The sequence below is a fragment of the Excalfactoria chinensis genome, chromosome 4, assembly GCF_039878825.1.
Source record: "Excalfactoria chinensis isolate bCotChi1 chromosome 4, bCotChi1.hap2, whole genome shotgun sequence".
In the NCBI taxonomy this organism is placed as follows: Eukaryota; Metazoa; Chordata; class Aves; order Galliformes; family Phasianidae; genus Excalfactoria; species Excalfactoria chinensis.
The window spans coordinates 68,357,198-68,369,336 of NC_092828.1; the positions used below are offsets into that span (position 1 = coordinate 68,357,198).

The 12,139-nt window shown below is 39.3% G+C and overlaps 1 protein-coding gene across 1 annotated transcript in view; it reads left to right on the top strand.

The window, feature by feature from the left end:
- The window catches only part of AFF2 (ALF transcription elongation factor 2), a 338,300-nt gene extending 328,224 nt beyond the window's left edge, over nucleotides 1-10,076 (top strand). Inside the window, exon 21 of the mRNA XM_072334541.1 lies at nucleotides 537-10,076. Coding sequence (XP_072190642.1) covers nucleotides 537-658 — 122 coding nt within the window. The 3' untranslated portion in view covers nucleotides 659-10,076. The remainder of the gene's footprint in view (nucleotides 1-536) is intronic.
- Nucleotides 10,077-12,139: the final 2,063 nt, after the last annotated feature.

The window sequence follows — 12,139 nt, forward strand, 5'->3', positions numbered from 1 at the left end:
CCAAAACCAGTGCAATGAAAGAAGCAGAAGTGGAAGGCTAGCAGAAAGAGTAAAGTTTACAAGATTCAGACTAGATCTTCATGCCCAGGAGAAGGTGCAGCAGGAAAAGAAAGTACTGAAGTTTATTGTCCACTATTTAAATCATGCACTCATCAAGCCTAGGCTAGACTTAAAACTGAAACTGAAGATGTTGTTCTGTGTGACATGGTTTAGTGGGAAATATTGTTGATAGGTGGATGGTTGGACTGGGTGATCTCAGAGATCTTTTCCAGCCTTGGTGATTCTATGATTCTGAGCTCACTATAGTAAGCAGTCATACCATGTTGGGGTTTGCTTCCAGCACAGAGAGTTCGATTGGACCTAATTTATATGTTTCTTGCCTTTGTTTAGTTATTTCCTACTGCGCATGTACTAATGTGCACAAGAACATAGGAACACACAAAGTACACTGCTGCTCCTGCATGTGAAATCATGGTAATCCACGTATTTCTGTACCATTGCCCAAAACAATAACTTCTGTTTCCTGTGTGTTGCAGAGTTCTTTGTAGACCTGGACTCAGTGATGGGACCCTTAACACAACACAGCAGTATGACCAATCTGGTTCGTTACGTTCGCCAAGGACTCCACTGGCTCCACATTGAGGCTCATTTGTTGTAGTGACTGCTGCCCTGCTCATAACATCCCCATTCTTCTACCTCTACCAGCGCACAGACGATCACTGGTGGAACTCCACTCATTTCTGGAAATCTATTCATGTAACTTCATTTTTATTGCATTTTTTAATATCCTATCTATTGGAAGTAGAAGTCATCGTAAATGGAACTTATGACTCAAGAGCAGTATGTGTTGTACCATCTAATCATTTTCGACAATTTTCTATGCCTTGTGTCTCCTGGATCCTGCCATCCTTATGTGCTTTATGGAACGGTACATTCCCTGCAGTATTGTTTTAAGTCCATGCTGCCTTGAAGTGAAAACAAAAAAGCACTTTGAAAAGATATGGATTCCTGAGAAATAGTACAAAGCGTCTTAAATATTTGAGGGTATATATGAGAAGTCCCTTCTGAAATAAATTAGTAGAACTTATAGCTATTCACTCAAAATTGTCTTCTGAACCTGTACCAAGCTTTTTGCCACTTATTTCTGGCTTTATTACCTTACACAGTACATTACTAAGGTTTCATACTTCCAGTAGGCTTAATCTCCAGAAGAAAATCTTGAATATCTTACAAGTACATAATGTAAGATCACCAAAGGTGTTAAGAGGTAAAAGGTTGAAGGAATGCCTCATTAAAGAAAGATGACACACTATGCAATGAGGTTTTGATATTCCATTCTACCTATTTATTGTTGGCTTAATAATTTCAGTACGCAGCACAATTTATTGCAGTTTTTAGGCAATTTCAAAATATTAGCTTTCATAGTCTCCTCTGCCATTCCTGTACTAAATCTGTGCATTTTCTTTCAGTTTTACTGTTAGTCTCAAACGAATACTCATCCAAGATTTTTCTTCACAGAACATTCTCTTCTTGCATAGTGAGACACAGTGAAAGCAGATTTTAATGGGAACTCTACATTCTAAGCATTGATATTGTATGTAAAACTCCATTAATAAGTGTATGCAGATTCCTCATGAAACTCTTTGGAAGTTTAACTAACCAAATGCTGTTGAAACAATGTAATTCCATGTGGCATCAATCTACACCTGTTTTGTTCATTTCAGAGCATTAGGAATGGATGATATTACTTACCTTGCTATCATGAAAACAGTGATAAATTAAATAAAATCAACGGATTTATCCAAAAGCAATATAACATTTGTTTAATAATGGCCATGAATACTTCAGTCAAATTACTTATTTCCAAGCTCTGCATCTATTTACCCATGCTGTCACGTTTCAGACCATTTTTTCTAATGCGTGAATAATAACGAGACAATTCAGATAGAATTCCAAAGCAATTGTGAATAAATTACACCATTTCACATTTGCTCTTTCCTCTTCTTTTTTTTTTTTTTTCTCCTGTTATAAACTGCACTGTGCTTCTGGTGCCACTGCAAGAAGCGCCGGTGCATGAAACAAAACAAAATGAATTTATATCAATAATTCACAAGACTTTAAATGGTCTCATCTCATTCTTGATGTAACGCCTGCGTACCTTACTGAGCTGTAAATTCCATTTCTGTAAACAGAAGATGCTCATAGCAATGTAAATATTATTCTGTCTCATCTCATTGAAATAATACAATATGTGTTTAAATGCCATCCAGGTATTAGTTAGTTGCAATTACCTTCTGCTATATAATCCTGTATGGTGAGTTATTGGATTCTACTCACTGGGTTGCGACCAGATAAATAGGACAAATTTGCATTTAAAAGGTTCAGACTGTTATGGTTTTTAGAGCAGGCCTTGGATATTTGCAATAAGAGCAGTTTAAGGACTCTGCCCAGTGCACATTTAAGACAGACGGTACTGTAGCTGTTGTGTATTAGTTGCCTGTAATGCTACCTTTTCTTAAAAGTCAGTAATTGCTATTTATTATTTTTTTTTCCATAAGGCTGTGTTGTAAACATAGTCAAGGTGCGTCATTAGAGAAATCATCCAGTTTAGAGTTGGTTGGCTGCAAAGGACATTGGCAGAACATGCACATCCTGTCTTATCTACACATTCCTGTTCCTGAAGCGGTCAATACTCTCTTATCTGTTCTTGGAAGGTTTCAGTAACACGGCTGAAACATGAATCCAACAGCATTTGTCACGCTGATTCTAGCCCCAGCAGCTAAAGAATAAAACCACAATGGTGGAAACAATTCAGAAATGTAGAATAAAAGCATTGGGTTTTTAAAAATACTTCCAGTATTATTATTGTTTTAACAGATGAGGCAGTGTTGAGGTGGTTTTATCAAAAGCCAGAGTTTTCCATTCCCTTTGCAAGATCTTGCTGATGAGATTCAGCCTAATTGAGTGCATTGTCATCCCCCGTTCCTTTAATGTAGACTGAAACCCTAGACTGCCATAAATTTATGAAGGCTGTGTCTTGAAACACAACTTGAAATACAATCTTTAGGCACAAGACTGTTGAAAGAGTTGGCTGCAGTCACTCAGTGAAGACAGCGTGTTATCTTTCTCCCGTTGCTCGCTGTAAACAGACTCCTATCTCTAAATGTACCTCATGTACAATCTTTTGCTTAAACGGCTTAAGGAATTATCCCACCTGATTTTGCTTCCTGTGACTACGTTTGAAATGTATGCTGAATCAATGGCATGATTATATTAAGTCCAGCAGTCAAGCCTAGGATCACAAGCCAACTTACTATTTAGCAGTCTTGTTTCAAAAGCAGCTTAGAAACAAATTAAATATGGAGAGTGAATTACCTTCTTATCCCTGGGGATGATGCTTCTTTTGAGTTAGTTATTAAGGATTATTGCACTTTTACATGCACTGTATTCATCTCATTTCAAATGCCAACATGTCATCTATGTGGAATCGTTTTACCCCTTGAAATATTATTTCCAGCGGAGTTAATCAAACAAGCTTGTTTGTTTGTTGCAATCCACAGGGAAGCTGTGTGTGTTGGGCATTTGCTAGGTCTGCTCTTAACATTGCCCACTTCAGACATTCAAAGTCATGAACCAAGCACTAAAAATCACAAGACTGACTCCAAATCACAGCTTTCAAAAATAATAATAAATTGTTGCTGTTCATACATTGTCTTATGGATAACTAGCTTTGATGCTGATTTCAATACCCTTTATCAGGCATTTTTCAATCATGCTGAGGGCCAGGAATGACATACTTGTTTTTAATAGCGATAAACTGAGGCACCGATGTAATCTCTTGATTTCTGCAGCTGGACTGCAAGAAGGAAACCAAGCTTCATAAAAAATGGCCGGAGCTGACAAAACTGTCATTTGTGTGCCGTGCTTCAGGAGTTTTGCACAAAATCCGTAGTTCAGCTGTGAAAGGAGAATGCAAGTGAAGGGCTAACTGCAAGCATTTCAGAACTCCATCAGTACACAGTCTGATGGTAGCAAAGTCCTAAATGCTCAAGTGAGACATTTACATAGCACTTAACCTCTATGTCAAGAGCTGTAGCAGGTCTTAAATGAATGATTTGACAGTGTGCAGGCACAATGTCCTGCTTGGATTGCAGTGACTATCTCTGGCCATGTGATGATCTGTGTTGAGAAACCATGGTCCAGGAGAGCAGGGCTTGAAAGGAAAGCCTGAGATATATCCTGTATGGGTCATCTACCTCGACCATGGCCACGGTCACTGATTTCAGCCTTGCTCCATTGACTTCTTTGGAAGGACAAAACACACTTTTCACTATATAAAATAAACAGCATAAATAGTTAATGCTTGATAGCTGGCGTTGGCCCAGTATTTGGCTATTTTATTTTATTTTATTTTATTTTATTTTATTTTATTTTATTTTATTTTATTTTATTTTATTTTATTGTCACTCTGGTTTAGCTTAGTGCCTTTGTGTTGACAGTGTTGATGTCAGCCTTCCCGGTTTGCTTCGTTTAGCCTCATTTTGTGTCTTTTTGTATGATCTTTGGACTTTGAATTGTTTAAATAGCCTCTCCATTAATATACTGTCTCACCTGTAGATGGTCTCCTTTGAAGGAGGAGAGATCTGTTGATTTCCACGGTGTGCATTTTGTAAAGAATAAGGATCAAGATCAATATTCCTCCTAAAGAAACAAAATCTGAGAAATTGGAATCTGGGCCTTAATTTCTATGCTCTGATTTTATGATGTCCTTCCATTGTAATCATTTAGATCAACTGTTAAGTTCTTAGGTACTTTGGAACAGATGTTTGCATTGTATTTTCACTAGAATTCAGTGATGTCTAAATCCAATGATTAGTTTTGTGAATGCAGTTTAAAATATTTGGTAAAAAAAAAAATGGGGCCTGTAAAGGATTTAGGTATTATTAGGCTTCTTTGTTTTAAGCTCAGAAGAAACTGCTACACGCAGCACTGAAATGTGCACGTGTGTGTGTGTGCACATATCTGTGGATTTGGATGTGGATTTGTAACAAAGTTCTGCACTCATTACTTCATAACTCAGAAAAATGATGCAAAAGCCTTAAAAAGGAAACACCTTTATGGGTGCAGTGTGGTGGTAGGATTGTTAATGTTTTCTTCTGAAGTTGTATAACCCTATTAGCATCTGTTGTCTCCTTGCAAGCAATGGAGGTATGACAAAAAGTAGCAGTTCTGTCTTGGTTCATTGTCAGTTCTGAAGGCATTGTCAACTTAATTCCTCTGCAACAGGTCAGTGTCTTCAACTTTTAAGAAAGGAAAAATATTTCACAGTTCACCAAAGAGGATTAATTTGCCATTCTGAACCAAGTGTAGAAGTGTCAATACGTGGCAGACCTGCAAAGCAAGGCATCAATGCAAAGTGCCTTTGCCTTGCACAGCATCTCCATGACCTTGGCAGAGTGCATTGGGAGTGATACAGAGATGACATAGATGAGAAACTGTCCTTATGACATCTTCCAGCTTTACATACTGTTTCATAAATATAAAACAAACAAGTCATGTTAATGTTGAGAGGGCTCAATTTCTTGAATACTTCTGTGCTTCTGTGTTAGAATCAGACCGTTGGTCACAGCAATGCATGCAGACATTCTGTACTGCCTAATAATTTATAGAGTAATATATATTTCACAAGATATGATATATCACTTGGTATTTCATAGCCTACAGGTAAAGACTAAAAGCCAGTTAAGCTCTCCGTCACTATGAAACCTTCCTGCTAGTGAACGGGAAATGTTTCTGCCTGAATTACAGAGCAGTTGTCATCTCTACAATACTATGTTCCAGCCTTCCTCCAGTGCTTTTGGTAGCTTTACTTTTGCTATTCTGTTAAATATATATATATATATATATTGTCTGATTTTGTCTTCCATGATCAGTGATTCTGATCATCTCGTGCCAGCTTAACCCATGGTGGTAGCTGTTGAAGTCAGAAGATGCTGAGTTCAAATCTTGTACAGCCAGCAGGATCCCACAACTCTGCGGATAGAACTGAAAGCAAATTCAGATGCAGATGAGTTATTGTATAACACTGATGTCAAATGAGAATCAAACTTGGCCATGGAGTTACTGCAACAGAAACTCTGGAAAGATAAGCTGTGCTCAGAATCACAGGGTATACATCAACATCTCAGGCAATTCATTGATGCTGTAATTTTAGCAGGTAATAGTAAAGACATGAAAAGTGGTTTAAAGGAAGTGGGACAAGTTTGTGTGGGCTGACACTACCAATTTAACACATGCATGCTTCTGTGGAAAGGGGATTCATTACTGTTGATATGTCCTGCAAGATAAGCTATGCCATGGTATCATACAAAGTCTGAATATGATGCTGTCCAATCCAGCTCTTTAATCTGTATCAGGGTGCCACCACATGTCACAGAGAGACAGTGCTTGTCACTGCCCTGAGTTAAACCATTTTCCTTTTCCACTTCCCTGAGGACCAAGGGTGGGAAGCCCACAGTCCGCTTAAGTAGAGCTGTACATGTTCAGTGCTCTACAGAGGCAGCAGGAAAGGTGTCACCTGCTGCAGGCTGCGGCACAGCATGCTGCCTTGGGCACTCAGGTTGGCTGCTTGGGGTCATCAGACTATGGCTGTGAGCTTTGTGGTCCCACAAGTGTTGCCCACGGTGTCGGTGTGCAGGAGGCATGGTGACACCAGTGCCATGCCCAGCAGAACAGTGGGACCCCAGTCACACTGCCTGGGCACTGGACAAGCTGTGGCTCTGTCTTGCTTTTGGTCCTTTTGGTCTTGATCCTCAGTAGCTGTTGAAGAGACTTGGATCTGTGCACTTCCTTTTACCTGCTCTGTGTGTAGAAACAGCAAACAAGCTGGCAGAAGTGGTGTGCACACTAACATCATATAACTATGGCAATATTTACTGTGAGCCAGATTGCAATTTATATTGTAGTGTCCACAGGAGTGCTTGTGCTTAGAGGGCCCTATCTGAGCCCCACTGATGCTGTGGTATTAGCCATGTGAGCAAATGATGCAGCTGTTTGAGACTTGTTTTCTTCTTTAATTTCCACTGAGTTCCCCTCTATGCAAGCCCTGTAACCCCTCTGTGTTAGATAAGAATTTGCACAGCTGTGTGAGCATCACCCTGTTGTAATTCCATTGAAATTCATCAAGTAGACATAATTTCTACTTGGTTGTTTTCTTCTCTGGGTTAGAAGGAAATTCAAATTCCAAATGGAATTTCATTGTTTTAATGGATAATGGTAACTAAAAGGGACCAAACTTTGAGCTAAGTAAACGTGAAGGAACTTGGCTTCATTTGTGGAATTCATTGGACCAAATTCTGCTGTTGTATGGCAATCATACAAGTCTCATTGAGCTTTGAGCACTGTTTATTGAAGGAGAAGCTGGCAATAAAAATGGTGTAGCATTACCAGAGTTAAGGTTATTAGACCAGAATGTAAATTGCATTAAACCAATTAGTTCAATGGAATTACACCCACTTGTGTTCTGGCTGAGCTCTCACCCAATGAAATTTTCTGGACTGGTGCTAGAATAGCTGCAAGCAGACTCCCTCTTCATCCAGACTTTATGTTGACATAGCCCTTGCTCAGGGAAAGCACCTAGGACTTCTGTGGCAGTTAATGTGGAGTCACAAACTTGAAGAAGCTTTGACCTACTGGCAGAAGGCATTTACCCTTGAAATTATGAGTGAAGTGCATAGGGAATAACAACAAACGTGCTTTATTTATGACAGTGGTAGAGTACAAGCTCCTCAACTGGTACAAATTGGTATAGGAATACTGATTTCAGTGGAGTTAATCCAATATGCACACACTGATGAGCAAAACCTTTAACCCCAGTCTTAATTTTTTGCCAATATGTCTCTATGCAGATAAACTCCCATAGCTTTTATTATCATGCCTTTTTCTGATCATGCCAATGAAATGATTAATGTACCATAATTGTTGCCTGGAAGGAAATAATGTACTTTGCAAAGCTATGCATTACAGAGCACATCATAAAACTGCTTTAGACCACACAGTCTGGAAAAGCTTATCAGAAATAAATATCAGAAAGTGGGGTAGCTCTTTATCTGATGTTGATTATGCTTTCTCTCTGCACTTCCACCACCAAGGTTTTTAACATACAGAGTGAACCATAGGTGGATGTTTCTGATGACTGGGCCAAAGCTTCAGCTGATGTGCTTGTGAGTAGATCCATAGATGTCAGTGCTGATTTACACCAGCTGAAAAACTAGTCCTTTCCCTTTTTGTACTGTGCTTTGTGCCCTAATGCAGCTTTATAAATACATACTGAAGCTGAGCATATGTTGAATTGTCCTGATTGAACACCAGATAATCCCTGCTAAGAGAATGGAAGGGTGATTTCTGCATGTAATCTAGGCTTCCATATGTTTTTGTTTTTCTTTAACTAAAAGTATGTTGCAATTTAATTACCCCTGAATTTAAATATCTACTGCTCTCAGCATTAACTTGCATTGAAAAAAAAAAAAAAAAAAAGGCAAATAAATTCAAATGTGTCATAAATGCTCTTGGACTAGAGATAGAATCTGTTACTTTTATTCAAAGGCAGTGCAGGAGGCTGAAGTGAGTTTTCTAAGGCAAATTGATTTTGTACATGCAAAAGTCATGGCAAATGTTTATCTAGGCTCAATTCTGCCATTCTTCTCCTGAGCATCTTAATCAACAGGTTGCTGCACTGAAATCCACAGGAGTAACTGTGTGAATTAGAGCTCAGTCTGCAAACTGCAGAATCAGACACTGAATATATCAGATAGATGCAATCAGGAGTTTAATTTTAGCCACATGTATCATTTGGGGACACTTAAAATTATGTACTTTTTATCCAAGCTGACAGTCCTTGTAATTCCATAAAATATTGCATTATTTATTCCTGTCTGTATTTTTGACGGCTCTGGATTGCGTAGCTTCTACTGAATCTTAAATTCTGCTTCTGTAAAATCCACATTCAGAAGGCCTAGGGCATATCATAGCAAAGTATGAAAACAAGCCGAAAGATCTGGTTCTTTTGCTTTGACTTTGAACATTCTGGTTTGTGTTTGATCTTTGACTGTAGCACTCCCAGCATTTTTTAAATGGCCCAATTCAAATTGTTTTCTGACCACAACCAAGAAAAAGAAAATAAGCAAACTACAAGTAAAATTTCAGGAAAAGTAATGCTGGCTGACTCAGTGGATGTTTGCCTTTGCTAGTTCTGTTCTTCACCTGGCCATCTTTTGAGCCGTGTGATAAGCGTCCACTTGCCTGTCATTATTAGCTGTTCTGGCAAGTACTATTTTTCACTTTTTTTTTCCTTTCTTTTGTGTGTGTGTTTGTATATGCACATGTATAACTAACCAAAAGATCAGGAAAATTTCTATAGACTTTCATCTGGTTCCTGGAAACGGAGCAACGTAATGACCTTGTGGTCTTCCAACAAAAGTCAGATTTAATTTCTATGTTGCAGTTCAACTTAATTTTCTATTGGAATTAGATTACAGTTTATTAAATGGCCCCTTACCTTCCATTCTTGCTTTTTATTTAGTATTGAAGTAGCTTTCTTTTTCTCTTGTGTGCGCAAATATCATACCAATAATCACTGCAGTTCCACAAGGTGTCTTTGTTCTGAACAAGCATGTTATTCTTGTAAAGTTTTAAGTATAAGTTAAGATGTTTTGTACAGACCAAGGTAACAGTTAAAATGTCAAGCAATTACTGAAATGTTGTATAGTTACAAAAGTTTGATTTCTTTTGCTTTATATGTATAAAATTGTATCTTGCCTGTTTTGCTTTGTATTTCCAACGTGTTGCACAATTATGCATTTTGTTTACATTTGTTTTCAGAAAAACAAAAAAGAAAAAGAAAAAAGAAGAAGAAGAAATAACAGTAATACTTTATGTACAAACATTTTAAATGTACTTTTGTTGTTTTTAAACACAATGTCCCTGTATAAATAATATTGGTTGAACTGGTACATTTGTGTCTCTCATAGAGGGATTAATTATACTGCCAGTGCATTGAATTATTTAAAAACAAAACAAAAAAAGTAAAATAAAATTTTTATGAAAATGTAACCCATTTTATCATTATAAATTATTCTGTCTTCTGCTGTTTTCTCCTTCTCCTCTCAGGATAGAGCAAGTATGGTACAGTAAGTACTGTTTGTGGGAGAGTTGCCATAGGTTTTAATTTTTAATCGATGAGTTTCTATCATTACAGAGACCTGAGATGACTTGATGTTAGAAAATAATGATGTGTTGCTGATAGCAGCTGGGAGGAACAGCACCAGTAGCATGTTACCCCACCCTACAAGACCTCAGCTGCAAGACAGAAGCCTCAGTTCTGCCTTTCCCAAACTGAACTTGGAGAGCAAAGGAGATGAGTTCCAAAGGCAGGATTTTTAGGTTTCTTGCTGACAAGCAGCTCATGGCTTCAGCATGACTAAAGTGGTGTGATTCAGCGCATTGACCCTCTGCACAGTGATGCAGTTCTCCCCAAGGGCTTCCCAGGATGAAAAAAATGAGAAACACCAGGCATTTCAGAAATAGCTCTATGAGCCGGTGCCAAGAGTACCAGCTCAAGGGACGTAAAATGCTCTAGAGAGATGCTAACCATGTGCTGGGATGCCACCTCCCTCTTTGGCACTGTTGGCTGTGGATATGGACCCAAGGCACAGACAGCATTGCAGAAGAATGCCTTGCAACTGAACACATCAGTAGGTGTTGGGATTTGAGGCTATTTACTATGAGGCTCAGCTTAACACAGGGAGGTCTCTGGGACCTCCAGCTGCCCTGCACCCTTCCCATTGCACAAAGCAGCTCAGAGTTGTCCAGGGTGACTACTCCACGCTCATCGCACATCCACACACACATCTGTTTGAATGGTTACCTGCAAGGCACTGCCCAGTGTGGCAGCCCTTTTCTAAGCAACAGGTCACTTCAGAAGAAAATCTGAATGGGGTATTTAAAGCCAGTGCAGTAGAACCTCTGCCAACAACTTTCAAGGAGACAAGAGGGGATGTTTCCCCTCAGTGCCTCAGGTACAGACATCTTCTGGGGAAGAAGGAGGTGAGGCAGGTCAGATGCTGCACGTTGGAAACCAGTTGGAAGTGTGACATCAACCAGGCAGCGAATGGCCTTCCCTGTGTATGGAGCCTTGTAGTCAGGCACCAAGTGGTCTGTGATCCCAATGATGAATTATGAATGGTATCTCATATATATATATATATATACATATATATATATATATGGTATCTCAGATATCTGTGCAGCTGTGTTAGTGCTACTGCTTAACTCGGGAGGAAGAGGTGGGAGGGGAAGAAAAAGAAATGATTCATTACCACTCCCTGGGTGTTCCACATCAGCAAAAGCTACCAGCCTCCTGGCTGGAGGGTGGCAGAATGTTCCTTCAGACCATGACAGTGGCAGGATAGTGGAGGTGGATATTTGGGTGCTCACATGCATCCCTAACAACACACATTCTCAGGCAAGGTGCCCAGTTGCCCTCATCCCAGAGATGTCCTCCCACCCACCATGGTGGCAGCTGGGCAATGTGCTAGGGAGAGCAGTGCCATCTTTAGACAGACCGCAGCATCTCTCCTCAGCCAGCAGGTGATTTAACTGCCATCTCATTAATCTTGCTCATGACAATAAACTGTTCGAGACCAAGGGATATTTTCTTGCCAGAAAGAGCAACATAGAATGTATGAAGACTTATTTATACCCAAGAAGTCCAGCTGGAGATTCCCACAGTGCAGAGAGCTCAGGAGCAGGAAACATGGACTAAATCCCCTCCTACCTGGTCCAGAAGGGAAGCGATGCTGTGTCAGTTCCACATGGTGCAGAGGAATGTCACTACCAGCTGCAATTCAAAGCAAGTTCAGATATCCTTTTATCCTTTTGATTAAAAAGAACACATGTGCATAGGGATTTCCAGCGTTTTTCCCCCATACTGTGTCTGGAAGGTCTTTGTTATAACTGATGTAAATGTAGCCAGCACAAGAATCACATGTGAAGATAACATTAAACAGAAGTTTGTGGTTGAAGGACTTTGCGGGAAAATCCCTGTTGGTATTTTTTAGCAAAGAATGTAGATTGTCCTTCT